Source organism: Corvus brachyrhynchos, unplaced genomic scaffold (genome assembly GCF_000691975.1).
Source record: "Corvus brachyrhynchos isolate BGI_N302 unplaced genomic scaffold, ASM69197v1 scaffold101, whole genome shotgun sequence".
In the NCBI taxonomy this organism is placed as follows: Eukaryota; Metazoa; Chordata; class Aves; order Passeriformes; family Corvidae; genus Corvus; species Corvus brachyrhynchos.
Genome location: NW_008237239.1, coordinates 12,309,834 through 12,333,185, shown reverse-complemented (window position 1 = coordinate 12,333,185; position 23,352 = coordinate 12,309,834). Strand labels below are relative to the sequence as shown.

Genomic DNA, 23,352 nt, shown 5'->3' with positions numbered 1-23,352 from the left:
GGCTGAAAATCCAGAGGAGGTTTGTAACCTCAGGGGGGCTGGAACAGCCTTCAAAAATGAGAATACCAAGGAAACTCCTAACAAAAAGAGAAAGATGGAAGCAATCCTTTTAGCAGGGCCTGTTGCAGTAGGACAGGGGGAATTTAAACTAAAAGATGGTTGATTAGAGTTAAAAGGAAGAAGTTTTTTACACAAACAGTGGTAAAAGCCTGGAACGGGTTGACCAGAGAGGTAGGAGATGCCCCATCCCTGGAAACATTCAAGGTCAGATTGGACTTGGAGTCTGGACAACCTGGCCAAGCGGGAGCTGTCCCTGCTCACTGCAGGGGGTTGGACTAGCTGACCTACAAAGGGCCCTTCCAACCCAAATCATTCCATGATTCTATAACAGTGTTAGGACAGAACTATGGTTTATAATTGATGGAGGTATTTTTCTGACACGGTTGCCCAGCACAGTCACATTTCCTTGGAGCACTGCGTTTGGCCGGCACAATGTGTTGTTTGTTGCAGTTCACAATAATTGTCACTTTATCAGAGCCAGGCCCTGCAAGAATATCATTTTGTGGGGACTTAGGTCTGTGTCTTTAGGAGAACAGTGGGACTGTGTAGAAAATTATATACTACCAAACTATTTTTATGAAAGGGGAGAAAATGTTAAGAGGACGTGCTCTAGGGCAGATCTCTTAGAGCCGCAGGGCTGTGATTTAGCAATTCCCCCAGTTACTTAGGTGATACTCACTTGTGTAGAAGGTGTGGTTGATTCTGTTTGCAGTTAGCTGGAAGCTTTCTGCTTCACCATAGACACAACTTCCATTTCACAAGTGGAATGAAGAACAGTAAATGAAAATAAAGGATATTTATGGAGTAACTTCTCTCATAACAGATTATAATGAAACTGGCTCTTAGAGAATGCTTCAATCAAAAAGAAAATTAGAAAGCCCACCTGGCATTTGCTGTGGTCAAACAGAGGGACCAACATGTCATTCAGTCAAATGAGACCTCGAACATCACAGGTGAGAGTTTTTGTACTTTTCCATAAAGATTTTTTAGATTTCACAAATAAAAATAAAAATTTATTAAAGTAAGGTTCTAGAAGACCTGAGAGGGAAAAAAAAATTGTGCTTTTAAAATAGTATATATAGAAATAATTATTTTCTAGTTAACATTAAATCACTCAACACTTGCAGAAATATTTAATATAGCTTATTTACATGACTTCTAGTTATAGGGAGGTGTATCATCGTTGTCAATACTATCTGATTTTTACTAAAAATATCAAGACCTGAAAATTAGTAGTGCAACAACTACCACAGGTCCAAACACAGTCTAAATGAACCTTGCTCAGAGCCAACTTAGTTATTCTTTTTGCAGACATTAGCAGGAGCATTTTTGTGTTTTCAAGGTAGCTAATATTATTAACAACAGTCAGAAACATTTTGAATTTTTTTTCCTTGATGACAAGATCGAGTTGTGGTGCTGTTTGAATCAAGCTTTCAGGGCTTTGCATTTTTTATGAGATGAACAAAGGTAGGATTTCAGCTGAGGGATACTCGTAGTCATGACACTCTCCAGAGTATCAACTGTTTTTGGTAAGATCTCTCCATTGCTGTCACAGTGATACATAGCAGTAGCACAGGCTCTCTATTATCTCACTTCCATTGTGGAGCTTGTTCTAATGTGAGTTATTTTGATGCTGTCAGCTGGCATTCAGTCACAAATTGCTCTGCTGTCACTGTTCTCACTATCTAGTCATCACTGTGAGACAGGGCCTCACTGTTCTAGTCCCTGTGCTAATATCAAAGGAACCATTCCTGCCAACACAAACTAGAAGTCCACCTATACAAAACAAAGTGTATAGGAAGAGGATTGTAATACATTTACATCTGTTCCTTTTTTTTAGCTGGTGGAGCTTCATGTTTTTTATGTCCCAGCAGAAGTGTGGAACTTCAAGCTGAATACAGTTCCTGTAGCTCTTACTAGCAAATTCATCTCAGCTGGATTTATAAGGTGAGTGCAGTCTTAGGTTTCATGTATGTGGTAGGTCCTTCAGTCTTTCAGTCCAACTGTTGCTCTAGAGAGCACAGTTACATCTGTCAGCAGAAACTTGATGCCTAATTAAATTTCTGGAGGGTAAGTGGTGACCATAACTAACATTATGTTCATTTGTACTGTATTGGGCTTAGCTCCCTTAGACCATTGAAAAGCACTTCCAGAGCAGTGCTAGTATTTCTGCAGAATAATTTATATTGTAAAATCATATCTTTCTGTCTCCTTGAGACTGATTATCAAAAGCTGGAATTCTTTTGGGCAAGAGGTCAGCTTCGAGACAGTGGCTTGGTGAAGACAGGATAGCCTGTCAGTTCCTGGGAACAGGGATGTGATGATCTGAGCCCTCTCAGTCCAGAGAAAGAGCTGAAGCCTTGTTTCTCAAGGGGAAGCATTACAGCCCATGAACCAGCAGCATTTCCTCTTTCTTCTTGAGCAGTGAAAGGGTATGCACAGCACCATGTGCTATGTGTGCTCTCAGGTAGGTGTTTAAAGGACTTAGTGAAGGAATACCCTGGTTCCCAGTCCTAGGTTCAAATCTGGCACAGAGAGTTGCATTTTTAATCTTTCATAACTTTGAAAGTTTTATTTATACTCCTAAACACTTTACTCTCAAAATCTGTGTGTATCTGGTGTGGTAAGAAGTTGTAGATCAAGTAAAGTAAAGATGTGTATTGAAACGGAGCTTTTACATGCACCTTGTCTACACCTGTGCAAAACCTGTCAATTCAGCTTAAACTGCAGGGAATAGAGGTTTTAATTAATTTAAATTGAGTCTTGTTTTATCCACTTAAGACAATATACGGTGTAGCTGAAAAGACTGACAGTGGTCAGGTATGAGCATGTAGTGCAGAATATATTCATTCTCACAGCTGCTTTTGTTGAAAGGCTGCTCAAAATCAGACAAAATAAGTGCATATACCCATTTCATGCTGTTCTAGTCAGCAGCAGAGGTGCAGAACACGTCTGAAGTGGTAACTTCATTTCATGTCATGGACATCTGTCACTGCCCTATAATATCTAGTGCAAATTTATTTCACTGAGGCATCAAATTAAATTAGGATCCTCACTGATTTCAGTGGGTTTATATTTGCCTGGGTATTGTTTTTTGCTAATGACTCTTAGATACTTGCTAATTAATTATTCTATGGGTACTATGCAATGCTGCAGTACATTAGCATTAACAATAACTAGCACCTGGTCAGTGAATCCCTGTGTTTAAAAACAAAAAATATTTTTAAAATCTTCTTCTATTATAATCCAAGAGAGGGAATGGCAGCCTTGCTGGTACTCCTATGGCTTGGACATTGTTCATAGCTCTGTTGTTCAGTCAGCTTGACAATCCTAATACTGTCTGAGTCAGCCTTACAAAGGATTCCTAGGTCAAAGTACAGGCCACTTCCATTAGCTGTGAAGTTAGAAGAAGATATTAAGGGTGTAATTGTCCATGGCCCTGAGTTCTTGCTCCTATGAACTTGATTTCTCAGCCTCTGTGAGCTTTTTTTTTTAATTCCTCGTTCCTCACCACAGAAGCTAAACTTTTATTATTTCTAGATGAGATGCAATGAACTCTTTTAAAGTTACAATGAACTCTTTTAAATTACTTTTAAAGGGACACCCTGAAGGAAGTGACTCTTATGTGACTGTTTTCTGCCAGCCAGTGGCAGCAAGTGACAGACTAATATTTTTGTATTTTCCTAGCAGCTGCACTGGCAAATAATTTTTAGATAATTTTCTGCTGAATATCTCAGGATCTGGGTACCTAGATACTTTTCTCTCATTATGCATTGTAGATACTTAGATGTTTTCCCTGCTGTTCATAAGTGCCTTAATTTTAGGTTTGCTTGCCGATTTGGACAGGCCTTATCAGTGAAGGGTGTGCGGTGTTAGAATTGCCTCTGAAAGAGCTGGCATTTATTTGGTTTCAGAAGACCACTCAAGGGGCATATCTTCTCTGAGACATCTGCTTGAAGAAATTGTTGTAAATGAGGGATATTTGAATTACAGATCACCCATGTGCCTCACATAAGTCATGTAAGGATGTGTGTTGATATATGTATCCATCATCCACATTTGTCTTTATACAGTTAAAATAAAGGATGTTAAGGACAATATCTGCAGCAAATGTGGGCGAAATGATGGCTGGGGAAGAAATAAGCAGGAGCCAAATGTACAGGAACTATGTCGTGTGGCCTAGATGTGTCCTCTGTGCAGACTTTGGTCTCCTCTGCTGCATGCCTGTGCTCCTTCTTAAGAAGGGTCCTCTAAGTCCAGGGTGTTTGAAATAATACAAGGGAAGCATTGTAGCCCACTGAAGTATTGTGTTCATGAGATGAAAATGACTGTTTTTATTATGTACTTGAGGTGTGAACTGAAGGCCTATAGGGCTGCTTGCCAGTGCAAACAAACCTTCACAGGTTAGTGTTGAAGACCTGTTCAAATGGAAGACATGGCAGGTTCTTGACTATACAGTTTGCTGGGAAAGGCATGTGCTGTCCCCCAAGCTATGTCTGTGCATTGCTGGAGGAGTGAGAGCTGCCTGGACCATAATCATCCTACCACTTAATCAGTGTGGGTGATTAACAGTCTCAGGCCTGAATTTGTTCTCTGGTTTATCTTATATGGCAGCAGAGAACAATTAGCATTGCCTATGCTGTGCTGCAGAGCTTTGGTGTGCTTCTGGCATATTTGGATTTATCGTGCAGAGATGCTTTTTATTCTGTAGTGATTTTTCTACTGAGCTCATTACTTTAATATTTGCATACTTTCAAGTAGTACATTAAATGATGCAATTCATATTTGTGTCAGCATTCTCATCCTCAAATCACAGTGGAAATGTTCACACTGCAGTGTTTGGTTTTTATTTAAAATACATTTGCATACACACATGCACACACCCAACTATAAATTTGTGTTGGAGAAGACAAAAGCAAAGGAATGTGCCTGCTGCTTAAAGTGGAGAGTGATGAAGGCTCCTCTGGCCCTGGGTGCTTGAAGGGAATGTTCAACAGTCCTGAACCAGCCCCATGACACTTTGTCACTTATATGGAAGTGCACAACTGTAGTCTCCAATGTTGTTGTTATTCATCTGCAGATGAGCAACAGCATTCTGAAGAAGTAACTTTCAAATTTTGTCTGCTTCCATATTCTCCCTTTGTATGAGGCTTAAAGAATGTGAGTATTGCTAGTTAATGTTATGACAGCCCTTACAGTGCAGTGTTCTGACTGCCATGCCAAGGCTCTCTGGTGTAACTGGGTTCAGTTCTAGGACATAGCTCCCAGTTTTGGTCATTCTGTCTGTGCAAGCCAGCACGTATAGAGCATTATCTTCCCCCTCCTACTAACTAGCCATCATTATTTGATCTTACAGATGTATTAATGAATGACAACATTCTAGGGTGTCTCCTCACATCACATTAAGAGTGCTGCGGGAGAAGCTTGGAGAATACCTGGGTGGAGTGATAGTTGCAGATAAATTCAAATTTTTAAAATGCATTGGGAAAAAACTAGTAGTGGTAAGTTAATATTTTTTTTTTCTTGAGCACTCTTCTGTTTTATAATGTATAGGAGATATTTCATTCCTGTAGATGAGATAATATCACATAAAGTAGAGATAACTTTAGGAGCACTGTTAGCACTTCTTTTAAACATGCTGCAGCATAAGCTCTTTTCAGAGCACATCTACTTCCCCAAGTGCAAAGGCACAGCTGGACAGTTATATTAGCAATACCCTTTAAAGCAAGGTGTAATTAGTTGCCATCCAGTGAAAAGATGCTAGTATTGATAAATCCATGGATTAAATATGATAAATCTGGTTACATTACAAAAAACCCCAAACTCGTAAGTTCATTATTACCTGCATATGGTTGGGAATATGGCAGTTGATGAATTAGCAATGGAAGCTCAGTCAGAGTTCCTCTAATGGCTGCTGCTGTGACCTGCCCAAAAGCATTTAAGACATCATTCTCTGAATGGAAACTTCTCTGGATTTTCCACTGTTTAGTCCAATAATATAGCCTGAGATGCAAGTAATAAAACCCCTGCATGGGTGAATCATAACTGTTCCTCACATTGATTCTATATGTATATTTATATCTTACAAATTATAGCTTAAGATTAAACAAACTTGAAAATTAGTCCAACAGAAAGTTTGTTGATGTAATACACAAAGATTTAAGTAATTTTTGTGAGTATGGAGTACTTTTTCCATGTCTCATTTTACCTGTTTCTCATGGATTTGGAAATTAACTACAAGCAGGAAATTTGGTGCCATTCTTTATTTCATTTCTAGTTGAATTATCACTAAAATAGTGATAATTCTCTCACAGAAGACTAGAATAAATACTAAGTAATATGCTAAAACTAGGTGGAAAGACATGAAAAGAAACTTAAAAGACTGTGGTACAATCTAAATTGGAAAGTATGCTTATGTTTTCAATGAATTCAGGTCTTTTTAACTGGATGATGATAATAAGTAAGATGGTGTATTTTCTTGCCCACATAGTTTGGAGATAAATGGAGAAATTTTTCAGCCTCCTTTATAATGTCAGCAGATGAATAAAATGTTTTATGTTAATAGAGAATTAAAGATACTGGTAATCTACATGAAGATTTAGAGACAAATTAAAGGTACAGGTTTACTTTGAGGTGCTTACTGTTGCTTGATGTTTAAATTTATAACAAAGTGTAAAGCAATAAACCAACTGGTTTATTTGTTGTTTAGGGTCATGGTAACCTCACTGAATTACATCTCCATGATTAAATATTTGTTGAGTGTTCTCTCTCTCAGTCTTCTGTTTCACAACTCTAACAATGTAAGCAGAACTAAGAGCTGTGCTCTATTTGCAAGCAGGGGTCTTTTAAATGAAAAGACAAACATAAACCAAAGTCATGTTCATTTGCTCTTCCTTTTTTGCATGTAACCTGTGTGTTTAATTCAATACAATGATTTAGATGTAAGTTCAGATTCTTTTCTTTTCCTTACGTTGGAGCACATCTTTCAAATACACATCAACTATTTTAGACTTTGTTTTTAGGACAACTGTTGAAATGTGGAAGTGTATGTCACAAAGAATATGAAGGAAAATGGTAAATACAAGAAGACGTAGGATAATATTAGATTTTTTTCCATATACATTAAATATTTTGCGGTTCTGTATTAGGTGAATAGAGAAAATTATGTGAGACTCAGCATTTCTGTCCAGATTCAGCTTGAAGCAACTTTTGATAAAGAAAGTTGAAAACGTTCTTTTCCTGTGACTGTTGGATAAGATCCTTTGAACCATAAGAGAAAGGGTAAAGGATAAAAAAAAATATTCAGTATATGCATGTAATCTTTTGGGTCTGATTAAGATTTTGAAAAATAGACAAAGTTTCAGAACTATGTCAGAAAATATAATTGTATTCTAAGATTATTTTTCCCCATAAGGTTACTAGAGATTATAGTGCTGGTTATGAAAAAATACAGCATGTAAAAATGTCAGTAGAATATATATGTCACATGCGACATGATGGATAAAAGAAGTATTGTATTTTTTATGTTTCCATATTTTATCTTCTGAGGTGAAAGCAAAGCAGGAAACAGAGCTGGAACTGAAGTCATTTGCTCCTCCTTACGTAAGTATTGAATGGCTTGTAAGGTACCTTTTCAGAAACTTTACATTGCACCTCCTCTCTTTTGTCCTGTCTGATGAATATGCTGTGTATTTTCAGGCACTTTATCCTGAATTGTATTTATTACCTGGAGTGGGGTATTTTGAAGATGTTTATCCATTACCATCATCGACTCAACAAAAACATCACTTTATTGAAGAAGCTAATAGGTTTGGTCTTGGATCAAGATTATCCAGTCTTTCCCAACAGAAACCTGAAAAAAGCAAACCATTTTTAGAAAGTGTACAAAGCAGATGTCAGGTAGAAAGTCTGGAAGTGCCCAGTCCTGTGGAATGGGGTGAGAAAGAACCTGTTCCAGTTTCACACACAAACAATAAGCAAGACAATAACAACAGGATTCAAGAAAACCAGTTTGGAGAAAAAGGTAAGCTTAACCAGTGTAGTGAAGGAGGATGATGAATGAGAAGAAAAATAATTATCACGGTTAACATTTACAATAAAATAATATCTGTTTCATATTATCAATTATTATGCAGATCAAAGTGGATCTGATGGACCTTTCTTCACACCAAGTCATTCAAATCCTGCAGATCAGGAGTCTGGAAAGTGTGACCTGGTGTTACAGAGCTCTGAGCAGAATCATCTCAGCCAAGATCAAGAAGACTGTGATGCTCCTAAGTGGAATGACAAATCCAAAGGAACTGCTCTTACTCATGTAAACCATGGTGATGAACAAGGCCAGGATAACCAAAGACTCCAAAATCACATTAAGTATCAAAAGGGTACAAAAGTTTATTGTTGTCTTTTTGCTAAAGCAAGAGTTCTAGAAAGCTAGCGAAGTAAAGCTAAGTTTTAAGAAATCTGTAATTAAAGCGTGAGCTGGAATAGCACTATCAGAACAATATTCTGTTTTTAATAATATCTTTCAAAGAGATGTAGTTCTACCTGTAAGTCCTTCATTATCACTGTGTGCTGATATAACCACTCTTCTATAGTTGATACATATGTCTAATCACCAGAATTAGTCAGGTACAAATTCTTATAACAAAAATACCCTTTTTTTTTCTTTATTTCTTTCTTCTGTTATTCATGGAACATTTCCAAATCATAGAGATAACACCACTTGCTGTGTTAATTCACTGAATTTCCAATATAGGTTGGAAAGTCCAGTCATTGACAGTCAAACCAACCTGATTTTTGCAAGTGTAATCAATATATTTTTTTCATCACTATCCTGTCACAGAACTAACAAACATAGAAAACAGTGAGCACCAAAAAGAAACCAAATTAAGAAGAAACAGAACACAGGATGCTGAAATTTTTGAAATAATGGAAGACCAAACTACAGATTATGTCCACAAAAAACAAAGGTTAGCAAATAATGAATCTTCTAAAATAATGGATAATATTAATTCACCAATACAGACTTACTTTACAGACTTTAAATAAATTAAAGGAGGGAAAAAAACATTTCATTCAGTGAATTTTCACTTGCTTTTTGGATTTTACCTTAGGTTGCAGCAAAACAGAACTAAGAAGACTAGAGCTGATCTTGGTGAAAAACTGGATAATCAGGTATGTTTTTCAAGGTAACACTCCTAGTAATCTTGAGCAATAGATATAGTCCTCCACCTAGAAACAGTCTAATTTTGTAAGACAGGTGACTCATTATAAGTATGAAAGATTTGAGAATAATTGAGAGAAGTTAATTCATGCACTGCTACTTAGCAGATTTTCTAGTGAATATTAACTATATTTCTAAACAATTGAAATTTGCAATTACAAATTCTAGTTTAGAAATCAGCAGTTTTTGATTTCATAATCAATTAATCACGTGGCTGTTTTAAGGCCCTGAGTTCCTGGTCTTGCTTGGGAATGTCAGTAAATTGTGGGGTTATGAACATGGACAAGAACAGTTAGCGATAATCTATGGTTTTGTCTGTATGTTCTCTGTGATGTAAGTGTTCAGTGTTCTCGTTTTGTTTGCAGAAGTCCAGCTGTTTGTAATTTAGTAATCATGTGTACTGGTAACAGAATAAAAAAGCCTACCTGCAGAATTCAAATTCAGCCCTCCCATTCACTCAGGCCACTTTCAGGGCATATGTCTAATGTAACTATTCAGGATTATGGTTATGTACTTACAGTTGCGTCTTTTGACTCTATAGGCAGATGAAAACAAGCAAAATCATCTTACTTGTCCAAAAGAGTATATTTCACCTCCTAGTCCACCTTTTTTGGCGCTTACTGTAAATCCAGTTCAAGTTCCTGTAATTCAGGCAGCAAGTGAGTACATGATTCCAAGAAATTGCAAGGAAGTGAACATTTAATCAAGACTGAAGAGTCAATGAAGATGTAAATACCTACTTTATGAAAGGATTTGTACATACATTCATTCTCAGTATTGTTATGAATTTTAATTTATGGTTAGAAAATTCCAGGTATTTATGATTGCATGGGCTGTCCTTGCACTTGGCAGGTTCCCAGCACTAGAAAACCCAGCTTGTGGAGTTGTAGATAGAAGGAGAAAAGGAGGGAGATCAGATGAAATACTGCAGGCTCAAGTGAGAATGTAGCAAAGAAAACCAGAAGTAGTGTTGCTGAGGAGGAGGATAGTGAGAAGTTAAGTGTTTGACCTCTTGTTGCAGACTAGTGAAAGTCTGAGATATTGTCCTGCCAGCTGGACATTGGCAAGAGTTTGCAATGTATGGAGTGAATACATTTCTTGATTACATAGTTTTAGTGATACATTGTCTAAACATATAGGAGGATGTTTGTCTGTGTGTATGTGTGTGAATGCCTGGATGAGTGATAGATTTCTCCCTTTTTCTAAAGCACCAGCCATGTTGAAAAGTTAGATTAAAATGAAACCCGATTAAAATGAAACCCGATTAAAATGAAGTTGTTTCTACTGCTTGTTCTGACAGAGCTTTTGGCATAATTTGTGATGAGTGCCTTACAAAAATCTTGACTGATCCTTTGTACTTAGAGTATTCAGATGCTTGCTAAATAGAATTGTAATATCTTTAGAAAACAAGATGGCAGAACAATTGCAACAAATGAAGAAAGACAGAAGGCACATGGAAAAATCTAGAGAAGAGCTGATCAAAAAAGCTAAAGGGCTGCTGGAACAAAATAAGCTGAGGAGATACCATGGTACACTTTTAATTTATTTTGGAATTTGGAATGATTGAGAAATTACACTGAAACCAATGGGAAAATATTTGTCTCCTTGTCAGTGAGCTTAATTACAGAGAGAGCAGTTTGCTAACCAATAGCTCCAAGAAGACTCATTTTGTGTAATAGCATGCTAGAAAAATTCATGGTTGCAGTGTTTTCTTCCACTTTTTTTTGGTGGTATATTTTATAAAGTTAAGATTATTCTGGCTTTCATAAACTATTCAAGTTGTGTCTCATGGACGTGCAGTGTTCAGAGAGCTACTGCAGGCTGCTTCTCTCTGAGGCCCAGGGCAGCTGACATATTCTAATCCTGGCTTTGGCTGGTGCTTACAGAGGCTTATACTGTGTTGATAGAGCTTCAGGTAAATTGCAGCATAATAATTTTTGTTCTTCCCATCTCATGGGATTCAGCTTACGACATGGAAGTTACAAGCCTGTTGTGACAAGCTTGACAAAGCTTGGTTTTTAACAAGGTCAAATCTCATTAAAATCTTACACAAATTTCCTTCGTTAAATTATTTTCAAGTTTATACTTAAAGCTATCTTCCCTAAGTCACATCCTGGTTATACAGAGATGAGATTTAATCATTTTGATGTTTTGAGATCTTTGTCTTTTTGCTTAAAAATAGCTATGTCATTAGGAATCTTAAATATTACTTGTAGCTCATTGAAAGGAGACATCAAGCCAATTCTTTCAGTTATTCTCTAAGGACATGGCTGCACTGCACTCCACAGCATGGGGAAGCTGTATTTAAAAAACCCCAAACTTGGGTACTTGAAGAACTCTGTAGTAGCATGGAGCTGCAATGCAAGCTAGAGATAAGCCCTAAATGGCTCCTGCATTGTCTTAAATTATGTTATCCAGCTAGGTAAAATAAAGTATATTTCACAAGGATTCAGACAGCTTCTGCAGGTTCTTTTAAGAAGTGTCTGTACCTCTGAATTTTTTTTCTCAAACCTGTAGAGTTTCATAAGCAAGGGCACGTAGCAAGCATGTTTCTTTACAAGGTACTAAGGAAAGAGCATTTTCTGCAGGAACAGCCATCCAGTCTGTATTTGATATCCTCCTAAGGCTGCCATGCTGGCAGGCACTCTCAGTTACATGGTGTAGAGTCCTCCAACAGCCAAGCTCTTTTGGGAATGTTTCAGTCATCCTGGTTCCATGAAGTATGCCTCGAAAGAAGGGATTCATTTAAGACACTGCAGGTATGCAGTGGCCATAGACTGCCACAACGCATACAGGGGTATTTATGTGCCAGCTCTTGACAGCACATTAACAACATGGGAGGAACCATAGTGAAGTGTAAACTGTTTCCCATAATTTGGGATGTCAGTATAAAATGAAGCTGTTCAAAATCTCTGGCCATGAAGAGCATAAATTTTGCCTAAATCTCCAATGCTACATTTTCTGCTACAGTAGAGCTATGGAATTCAGACTGTGCTGGGCATACCAGTCTTCACCAGCCAGGACCACTTAAACATGCAGCAGAACCTGCAGAACAGCCAGGCTGAATAAAACTTGGGGTTTGAACCCTGTGTTTTATCCCACTGGACAGATAGAGCCTTTTGTTGCAGATGTTTGTGTGAAAATTCAGTTGCATTTATGGTGAATGTAATTTTAATGAAGATTTTTTCACTAAATGTTTATTTTAAAGAAACCTACTGCCATGTTTCAATGTGTACATTGGCCAGCTGAAGCTTGTGAGGTGAGCTGGTCATGACTGTCTTCAGCAGACCTTATGGTAAGGTGAACAAGAGTGAACACACTATTACTGTTTTCCTGTGCAGTTCGTGAGGAATGGAAAAAGAAGTACTTTGAAACTAAGAAAGCTACAGTTTCACTGGAGGACACTTTAAATAAACTGCGGCAAGATTTAGAGCTTTACCACCAGAAATTGCTCTTGCAATTGGAAGCCAGAGCTAGCCGACAACGACCAAACAATACAACAAACTCCAAGGTACTTGCTTGTATTATTTTATTATCTCTTTTTACACAGTCTGAGGGGTTTTTGTATAAAATATAAAGTAAAGAAACAAATTTATCGCCAACCAATGACTTGTAAACTAGCTTTAGCTCAGTGATTTGAGGGACAGAATTTCTTCAGGCCATTTGTCTCAAAAAGACTGCAGAAGTGCTTGAGTCTGAGCACTTGTTTCTTTCTGCTTTCTGTTGGTACCTTTTTGTAACAATACCACCTTCTGTTCAGTATAGTCAATGAATAGTTCAGCTCTACTTTGTTCCCATCATTCCAAATTTCATACACGGAAGTAATGAATGTTTGGAGGACAAGAAACGTTTCTGTAGCTTTTGAAGTCGTTGTACTTCAACTATTGTGCAACTGTGCATTTCATAGGAAGTTCAGAGAGGGATTAAAAAAGAAAAGATAAAAGAAAAAGGGGAAACACCCTTTCCAACAGTTGTCTGCTAATTTTCTAAATGCATTAATGGAAGCAAGTCTGTTGGCAAAATTGAAGCTAGTCTAGGAAGAATAAATGTCCCCTTCTTGCATCTGAAAGGTGCTTGTATGTACAATCTAAGAGTGTACATTATATACAAATGTGTATTATTTGAGCTATCTTGAAATATCTACAAGATAAAAATATGAATAGGGTTGACATTGCATTACTGGCTATGTTCAGACAGGTTATTGCTCCTTGTGAGGGGCATATCAGGGGTGGGGTTTTTTAGGTCTCCCTGACTGGGCACAAAGAGGCTTTATATGAAGGGATAGGCACAAGGTAGCATTCCTACAGCAGTTCTGCACTGGCCAGCACCCAGAGAAGGTAGCCAGGATTTAATGAGCTGTTAGGCTGAGCACAAGGGTGCTCCTCACTCCTCATGAGCAACGTGCTGGCCAGGCAGGCGTCAGGCAGGTGGGAAAGCAGGGAGTTGGAAACAGGTTAGAGGGTTCTTTCTGAGTAGTGAAGTAGCACCCAATGAGGGAAGAGATGCACTAATGCTGCACTTCAAGTTTTGTTGTTGTTTCACACAGAATTACACAATCATCCAGATTGCTACAGTGCAGCATGAACTTGATCAGCTGAGGAAGAAGCTAGATGATACAAAAATGAAACTCATAATAGAAATTAAGGTACTTCGACTTTAATTAGAACAGTCAAAATGTGACAATATGTTAAAAAAACTAGAACTTACAAATTATTGGATTATATTTGCTGAAATATAATAAATATTTAAATATGTATTATGTTATACTTTTATATTTAATAGATAATTATATTTTATATATTTAAAATAAATAAATATTCTTTTAAATAATATAAAATATAGTAAATATTTGCTAAACAGTTCTTGTTTTACACTGTTAGTTTTAAGGTGTTAGGTGTTGTAACTTCATCACTCGAGCCAAATTACCCCAGAACACCAGATATCAGATGATTTGGAATGTAAGGCATCCAAACAACTTAGATACTCAATGTACTATATAATCTAACGTTCATAATCTTGTTCATAAAATTCCCATTTCATTCAAAAGGTAATTGAAGAAATATACCTGGTGTGGTGAGGCGTTGATCAGCAATAAATAGACCATGGCAAAAGAAAAAAAATTGTTTAAAGGGAAAAAAACCCAACCAACCAACCAAAATAAAAAAAAAAAAACCCTATCCAAGCAGATGGCAGACCTCTCCATCAGCTTTATTCCATATCAGTGCTGCCTATGACACTTTCTGGAAGGAAGAGGTAGTATAGGCCTTCTGGGTAGCTTTCCAGCTCTGAAATAGGAGTGTTCTACATCACAGAGATTGCCCATACCCCTGTTTACTGGGTACTCCAGGGTGGGTGTATTCATTATGACTTCTCCATTGTCTAGCAAGGAGTGGAAAGAACAATTTAACTTTGCAGTTGTCTCAAAAACATCAAGGCAAAGTATAGAACAAAGAAGTCCTAGAACTATGCTATCTAATTAGACATGTAAAATTTTAAAGATGAAAGATGTATCCTGTATTCAGCCATCCTGTATAAAATATCAGTCTTAGTTATATAAACCTATATGCATGTCAGCTCCAAAAAAAGCTTCCTTAAATTGCCATTCCTTAAATTATGGGTTCTTTTGCAGATGAGAAAGCAGGCAGCATCTGACTTACGAGCACTGAGAGCGGAACTGACACAGAAGAAGATTCATTCAGCTTTAATTCTCCAGTCCAGAAAATCAGGAATTTAAGAAGATGACGTGACTAACAGCTGTAAAGTCTACAGCAGCTCTCTAGTGTATATAGAAGAGAATTTCAGAGCATTTGTTTGTATGTTCTTGAAGGTATTTTGTAAAAAGACATCAACTATATAAATGTTGTGGAATTTGGGTACTAGGCTACTGAGGTAATGCACCTCACTTCTTTTTAAATCTCACTTACTGTAAGATTAGTCAGCTCCTTAAACATACAGTTCAAGCTAGTAATGTGTCTAAAACTAAGATGTTATTTTTAAAGTGCAAATTAGTTAATTGTGTGGTATGCTGATGTTCTTTGATTAACTACATAGCTACTAAGCAAATACACCTAAAATCCATAACCTCCTGTTCTTTTCAGGCACACACACTACATTTTTGAGAAATTATTAAAATGCAGTTTCTATAGAATTACAGCAACAGTAATCCTTTATTTAGCTATTTACTGGAATATGTTTTTGGCATTATAAGTATGCCTATCTATAAATTAGCAATGTATCATTACTGTATTACTATGAAGCATAAACAAAATCTCAGATAATCTCACTTTATTTCATATCTAGCTGGTTTTGTTCCCTCTTTTATTAGGAAAGCCACTTGGACATTAGCTGTCTTCTGTAGTTTGAAAGCTTGCCTGAAAGCTTTCTTGTGGACCAGTATAATGATGATCCTGGTCCACCTTACACTCTTGCATATTCTGTCTTTCCTCAATTCCAAGGTCATGCATGTGCTGAGATTAACAATTCTCTGAAAGAGGAATCAAAAACCTCTTCATAGGAATTTTTTTCTAGCTTTTGTATTTGCCTCTTTGCAAACCAGGTGTTATTATATTAAGCAGAAGAATAACATGTTAGGAATTAATCTCAGCTAAAAGGCTGTCAAGGCTGTATTTATTACTGGAAGTGAAACACTCATGGGAAATAAGTTATAGGATAAGAAAATTATGCAGCTCTCAAAAGAACTAACTTAGAAATGTCTTGAGTCGAACCACCCATTATCCAATTTATTTTCTAAAAAATAGGACTTAACAAAGATTTTAATGCCAAAGGATTAAATAAATTATTAAAACTACACCCACTTTTGCTCAATTCAGGGTTGAAGCTCACATTTTCTATTTCAGAATTGTGTCTTGTATCTTAAATAAGAGCAGGCTATGAGCTACTGGAAAATCAGAACCTAAATTTAAAATATAATGTTATCAATTAATGATTCTTGACTGCTACAGGAAAGAGAGTTTTATTATTGTCATCTCACCCTAGTTAGGATTTTGCAGGTCACATATTCACTCCAGAAGACTCTTTCAGCATATTCAGCAAATACCCATCTCACAGTATTTAAGCATATAGGTAGTAATACACATTTTGAAGTACATATATGTGTGTAGATATATATATATATATCTACACACACACATATATATATATATATATAGATATATATATATATATATATCTATATATATATATATATGTGTGTGTGTAGATATATATATATATATCTATATATATATATATATGTGTGTGTGTAGATATATATATATATATCTATATATATATATATATGTGTGTGTGTAGATATATATATATATATCTATATATATATATATATGTGTGTGTGTAGATATATATATATATATCTATATATATATATATATGTGTGTGTGTAGATATATATATATATATCTATATATATATATATATGTGTGTGTGTAGATATATATATATATATCTATATATATATATATATGTGTGTGTGTAGATATATATATATATATCTACACACACACATATATATATATATATATAGATATATATATATATATCTACATCTATTACATATAAAATTCAGCACTTTCTCTTAAGCCTTACAGACCAGTGTTCTAGTGAAAAGCCTTCTGATTTGTTAAGGGAATTTTTTAGTTTCTGCAAGAGCAGTAGGCTTCACCTTCTGCTTTCCATCACCTGTAGTATCAAGCAGACAACTCAGATGAAGTCTCCAAGTCTTTTCTGCAGTAGCCATTATGGTAGTGCTGCCATACTATGGTAACTCTTTAGCAAGTGAAAAACCCCAACCAATTAAACAAAAAACCCAAAAACTGTCCAACCAAATCAAACCAAAAAACCACCAAACCCACAAATGACTACATCTACCTAATTAAATACATTTTTTTAATTAATGGAGTCACTTAAGCAGGGCCCAGTTGCACTTTAATTTGGTTGTGAAAGAGTTCTGAGAAGCAGACAAGAAGTGTGGGCTGTAAGCTGTAGAACAAGTAAAGCACAGACAGGAGCCATTGTTTACAAGCCTTACCAAGAGCAGCATTTTATTTAAGAAAAATATCCTGTAAACACCATCCAATCTTTACATCACTATGGATATTTTAAAAAGTTAAAAAATTTCTTTAGGCAAATGATTTTATGAAAATATGAACTAGAAAGAAAACATAATCTCCTATTATCTCAAAGGCAACACCCCATAAAAATGAAAAGCAGGCTACTGAATGAATCTTAGGGTGTGTTGAAAAATAGATATGTAGTTCATTTTACTTCTAGTTTTCAGAAAGTAGTTTGAAATGGAAGGAAACATCATCCAAGCCCTCTCCATATTAATGCTTCCTCTTCAAGCTAAGGTCAGAGGTTACTGGCTTTTGAAACTATGGAATTATGTGATACATAAGCACAGTGAAAATGGAGTTTATTGACTATTCCTTTCTAACAACAAATTTGATATAAATCTTAGCAGCAACTACTTCATGTTATGTAATTTTTTCAGTCCAAAAAATCTTTTCATCTAGAAGCGTAACCAAGCTGCATGTAATCAACAATCTGTTTACCCAGTATTCTGATTTAATCTGATTCTAAAGTGACTTAGCTATAGTATTGGTTGGGTTGGGAAGTCAGAAGGCTGAGACTGCACCATGTAACACAGGAATAAATATTTGCTACATCTGGCAGCTTTAGCAAAGCATCATTATGAGCCCACCCCTGTAAATCCATCAATTGGTCTTGTTACCAGATACATGCTGGGTTCAAGCATTATAAAACTTAGAGTAATTGTGAAAAGTGAAAAAGACAAGCAGTCTTAAAAAAACCCTACTGATAAAGCAACACTGGAATTTTCTGAATAATGAAAATACAGCTTTGCATATAAAATAACAAGATTAATTTGCCTAGTTTTTAAAGTTTTTGTAATCACAGTGTATTTGTATAAATTCAAAATCTGTGAAAGTGTCAGACAGAATAAAAAATGACCAATTTTCATAATTCTAAATCAAGGGTTCACATAGTTCCTATGGTGTCAGAGCTTGCCACATTGCTTGAGTTTGGTGTTCTGCTACAGCTTCCCTGGAATAGTCAAGACTATTTCCATTCCACATGCCAATGCCCCTTAAACCTCGACTCTTCACATATGCTGCTTTTAGAGAAATGCTGCGAGGGTCATCAAACCATACTTGGTGGAATTGACCAACAGAATCCTAGAAAAACATTTAAACACTGGTGTCAGTAAATCAATTTTCTGTTGAACACAGTTAAAAGTACAACTCAAAACTGAGATATACATGCTAGGTAGATTTACATATTTTCCTGATTTACCAATTCTTTGTCACACAGGAAAATTAAAAATTCTAAGCCAAATACTTGGATATTTTTTTAATTGTAGAATGTAACTTAGTGACACAATTTAACTGAAGTTAGATGAAAGGACTTAGCTAATTTGTATCTTAACATCTTTTAAAATATAGATAAAATTTCAGATACAGTATCTAACCCAACAGGTGAATTTAGTTAGAGGTTGTGGGGTTTTTAAAGCGATAAACAGTTTTAGAGGAGGTTATAAAATTTTATCAAGGTTATGCTGCTTTTACCTGGTCATTGCTTACAACATCGTTTAATCATCTACCTGTGAAACTTAAATAATGTCTAAAGAAACAAGACAAAATAGGTACACTGTGGTGTTCTTGTCAGCACAGTCATTTATGGACTCTTCCACTGTGTCCATGTAGAAAACAAATGCAGAAGAGAAAATGCATGCAAGGCACTGAGCTAGAAAATCTTAAGAGCATCTCAGAATCTTTTTTAGTTCAAATTATTGATCAACTCATGAAAATAACTATAAAAGTGAAGGACAGAGCTATAGGATGTCTTTGTGCCAAAATGTTGGTTTTGACATGATACAGTATCTCAAGAAGACTGCAAAGTGATAAAGATCTTTATTACTCCTGTAGCCTTCAGGCACTGCACCCCTCTCTCAGACTAGGAATTCAAGACACAGAATTCCAGCAATCCTTTACAAAAAAAAAAAAACAAACAAAGAAAAGTAGAAAACATAAAAGGAAGAATCTAATCCTGATAACTTTATAGCCAAAGTTCTATGGTTCATAAATGCTTACTCCACACCACGGTGTCTTGGAAAAAGACTCCTACCTTGTACTCATAAAATGGAGCCTTCTGTAGCTCATCCCACAGCACCCCTGACAGAGAACTGTTCACCTGCTTCATGATGGTTGCATAGGGGACCTGGCTCCCTGCAGCATCACTGCAAGGAGCCCCTCGGAAAGGCACTTTGGGAAGGGAGCAAACATGATCCTGAACAGAAAAGCAGAAGGCATGAGTTTCATGTTAGATATACTGAACTCCAGAATAGAAGTACAGCCAAGAACAATTCACAAAAGGCATTAAGGCCTCAAAATAAACAAATTTCCAAGCAACTCCAGCAGATACTATTTGTAGAGAAAAGTAAATTAAAACAGGTAAATTTTAGTTACTCTGCAGTAATATGGGATTGAATGGATATCATTCAGCTTATACAGTTGTCATCTTTTCCACCTTTAATTGGCCCTTACATTTTTCATAAGTATAATATTTGAGACTTCATAAACTGCTATGCTCTAACAGTCATAGGTTTGCTATGGTTTGTTGCACCTGCCTTTAAGCAGTGGTGTTGAGAAGGCACATACAAGTGTTGTAGGGCTTTTGGACATTCCCTCTTCTCATACAGATAACATTTATAGCTCCTTAGTCAAATACAGTGCTTGTATATCATGGGGTCCATGCTGCCTAAGGAGCTAAAATGCCTTGTCTGGTAGCACACTGCTCATCAGTTATCAGCCAAGCAAAATATTCTGTTTTGTGTCCCAGCTTTATGCTCTTATCCATCAGACCACAGTATTTCCTAGTCCAGAAACAAGATTACCAAAATCTAGTTGTATCTTTCCTAGGAAAAAATTAACAGTATGATTGCAAACAAATAATCTTCACCTTACCGTGGATAGATTTTGGCAGGCATAGTCATAGCCATACCAGGGGACACCCATCACAAGCTTCTTAGGATCAATGCCCATAGCAATGTATTCTTCATATCCTAGTTTTGAGGGAAATAAAAATTAACATGCATTATTTACTTTTTCTATGCTTTTTATTTTTACAACTAATCTAGAGCCAGAACCACTACAGAACTTGCATGATCCCCAGCCACAGGCCAGGGTGCAAGCTGTCCTTTGCCTCCAACTGCACTCTCCAGTGAATAAGAGGCTTGCTCTACTGAGATCCCAGTATCTGCTCCAGTTGCTCACACTTTATACCATCTGCCCTGAGCAGAGGTTCACAAAGATGAGAGAAATGTTTCAGGTTCTTTGCAATCCCAGGCAGACACCATTGTTCTGGCTGCCATTTGTCATTCTAAAAGAGTTCTTCACACGTGATATTACTCTACAAGTAACAACACACAACTGCTAAAGGTCTGCCTGTAGTGTCATAAGGATCAGGGATACTATTTTCACATCAGGGCTACACATACTTGAGCACAATCAATGCCTCACTGCAACAATAAAAAAATAAACCTGTCTAAGAAAAAGCAATCTTTTCTATCTACTCATGTGAACAAATGGAAATGTTCTGACTCCTGGGGAGGTGTTTTGTCCTCACCAACCAAAGTCTGCAGGTAAGGAGCATTGGCTTTTGCAATACAGTCTGTCCAGATCTGGCTCTGTTCATCATATGACATCACAAATAAGAAGTCACAGGCATCTGCAATCCCAGTGTAGTTGTAGCACCTTTTATCTATGCATGCTGGAGACCAAGCCACATCAAATGTTACCTGAAGGAAAGATGCTCAACTTAGTATCAAATATGGTCCTTAGGTGCCCTCTTTTTAAAAAAAGCTGTAACTTTTAAAGACAGTATTTCCCAAATGGTGCAGTTTAACACACTGTGATAGTAGTGAACTACAGGAGAAGCTGCTCATCTGATTAAACAAACAAGATAATAAAGTGAGTACCCCATTAGTGAATATATAGCACCAAAGAAATTAAAATATAATATGAAAACCACCAAAAATATGAAGCATGATGCAAATCCTTAAAACTTTCATGATGGGTTTACCAAAGCACTGTCAAGCTTTTGCCCCAGAAGGCTGTATTTGCCCTACTTTCAACAATTCATTAAGCCACACTAAAAACTGCGGGCTCACACATGGCAGTAGCAGTGTACCTACAAATCTCAGCAAAGCCCATCTCTCATTTAAATTCACACAGGTCAAAAAGAGTGATTCTTACAAGATCATATCACAGCTAGCATTCATAATTAAGCATTCACTAGAATATTATATTTAGATCTGCATAAACTTTTTCATATTCATATGCTAAACAGCACTGCCAAAAGTCCTTACATTTCGTAAGCTTAAACTGAATGTTTGTATAAAGTACATTTTTATTACCTGTGATCCTGCTATTTCTCTGTGAAAAGCATCTGTAGTTTCTCTAACAAGCTCTGTCAATGCATAATACTCAGGGGAGGTTTCGTTAACTTCTTGCTCTATATCTATGTTAATTCCATCCATATACTGTTTTTTTGCGAGGTCCAGCTGTTGTGATATCCATGCTGCTCTTTTAGCAGGATCAACAATTTCCTTAAGAGGTACATCACCTAGACAAGAGGACTTCAAGAGTTAACATACATTTGCACCACAGTAATAGTAAGGAGGAAAGGTTTGTCTTTAATTAACGAATAAATATAAACACAACATGAAAAATACCAATACTGGCAAAATACAAAGGAGTTAACTTTTTCCCCAAACATAATTTTGAGAAGCCACCCCAGAAGAGATTACCAAACTTCTTTGAGACAGTGGTGTTAAAATCAAGTTCCTTTGGTTTTTCTATAATTTTAGTCTTCTTACTTCTGTTTAATATTCTTTTAGCCACTGTAAACTACCTTTCTTGAAATGAAAGCACTTTCAGCATTTCCACTGGTCATGTTTAGAAAAAAATACTTGTATGTTTAACCTTTGTTGCTTTCCACACTGTAGTCTTGGATTCTGTTTTTTCTTAACAGAGCCAAAAGGTAATTACAACACATAAGCTGTAATGGACTTTGTCTATCTAATCAGCATTTGTATCTGCACAGAGTTTCTGAGTATTCATGTTTTATAACTCAACCACTTCCTAATACAGAGGGACTGATTTAAGTGCAAAATACTAAAAATTACTTAAAATCCCTTTCCTTACTTTGTCTTTTGGGTACTCCACATAAGATCCAGAATACAGACCCAAATAACTATCTTCTACAGGCTTTTTCTTTCCTCCCTCTTCCTCCATAGCAATGATGTTCCCTGTTAGAGAACTTTTATTAAGATGTCACTGGGATGGTTTCGTTACTACTGTAGCAGAATCCACTGTTGGTTTCAATACCCTGTATACCAGCACATGCAAAATGTCAAAGTATTATAGTCCTGGGTTCATTGAAGCCTTATTAATTAATCCTCTTAGTGATTTTAATACTCTGCATACAACTGAATGCAAAATATTATGGTAATATGACCCTGTGTACGTTATCTTCTTATTCACTTATCATTTACTACTGTAGCAGAATCCACTGTTGGTTTCAATACCCTGTATACCAGCACATGCAAAATGTCAAAGTATTATAGTCCTGGGTTCATTGAAGCCTTATTAATTAATCCTCTTAGTGATTTTAATACTCTGCATACAACTGAATGCAAAATATTAAGGTAATATGACCCTGTGTACCTTATCTTCTTATTCACTTATCACAAACACCCACGTTTTTCCAATGTAACCAACCTTTCAGTACTATCCTCGAGCCTTTGGAGTGGGCATAGCACATGAGCTCAGGATCGTACTTTCCAAAAGCTGCCACAGTGGTAATTTTTGACCAGTCGTAGGACTTCCAGGTTTCCTTCCCCACATCAAACACAAAGACCTGGAAAATGGGTAAAAGGCACCCTCGTCAGCCCCGAACACTTCTCAGCAGGACAATTACTCTCCACGCGGCTCTCACACCGGCACATCCGCGGCTCGCAGGGATGGCTGCCG

At 36.5% G+C, this 23,352-nt stretch overlaps 2 protein-coding genes across 4 annotated transcripts in view; one reads left to right on the top strand and one right to left on the bottom strand.

Moving 5' to 3' along the window:
* SPATA1 (spermatogenesis associated 1) overlaps positions 1-15,128 on the top strand; it is a 15,756-nt gene extending 628 nt beyond the window's left edge. For 2 of the 3 annotated variants that reach the window (XM_017729979.1, XM_017729980.1), the window contains exons 2-14: positions 884-1,013; positions 1,901-2,007; positions 5,444-5,561; positions 7,609-7,662; positions 7,759-8,083; positions 8,196-8,441; positions 8,903-9,029; positions 9,174-9,234; positions 9,825-9,942; positions 10,687-10,812; positions 12,625-12,794; positions 13,830-13,928; positions 14,913-15,128. In XM_017729979.1, the coding sequence (XP_017585468.1) occupies positions 978-1,013; positions 1,901-2,007; positions 5,444-5,561; positions 7,609-7,662; positions 7,759-8,083; positions 8,196-8,441; positions 8,903-9,029; positions 9,174-9,234; positions 9,825-9,942; positions 10,687-10,812; positions 12,625-12,794; positions 13,830-13,928; positions 14,913-15,017 (1,692 nt within the window). In that variant the 5' untranslated portion in view covers positions 884-977 and the 3' untranslated portion in view covers positions 15,018-15,128. The remainder of the gene's footprint in view (positions 1-883; positions 1,014-1,900; positions 2,008-5,443; positions 5,562-7,608; positions 7,663-7,758; positions 8,084-8,195; positions 8,442-8,902; positions 9,030-9,173; positions 9,235-9,824; positions 9,943-10,686; positions 10,813-12,624; positions 12,795-13,829; positions 13,929-14,912) is intronic. The other variant, XM_017729981.1, reaches the window with a different exon arrangement.
* A 2,185-nt stretch (positions 15,129-17,313) lies between these two features.
* Positions 17,314-23,263, bottom strand: CTBS (chitobiase; the record flags this gene model as incomplete). Its single annotated transcript, XM_017729978.1, has 6 exons — positions 17,314-18,495; positions 19,445-19,606; positions 20,284-20,381; positions 20,945-21,116; positions 21,735-21,943; positions 23,101-23,263. Coding segments are annotated over 6 exons (990 nt in total), but the record flags the coding sequence as incomplete, so codon positions are not given.
* Positions 23,264-23,352: the final 89 nt, after the last annotated feature.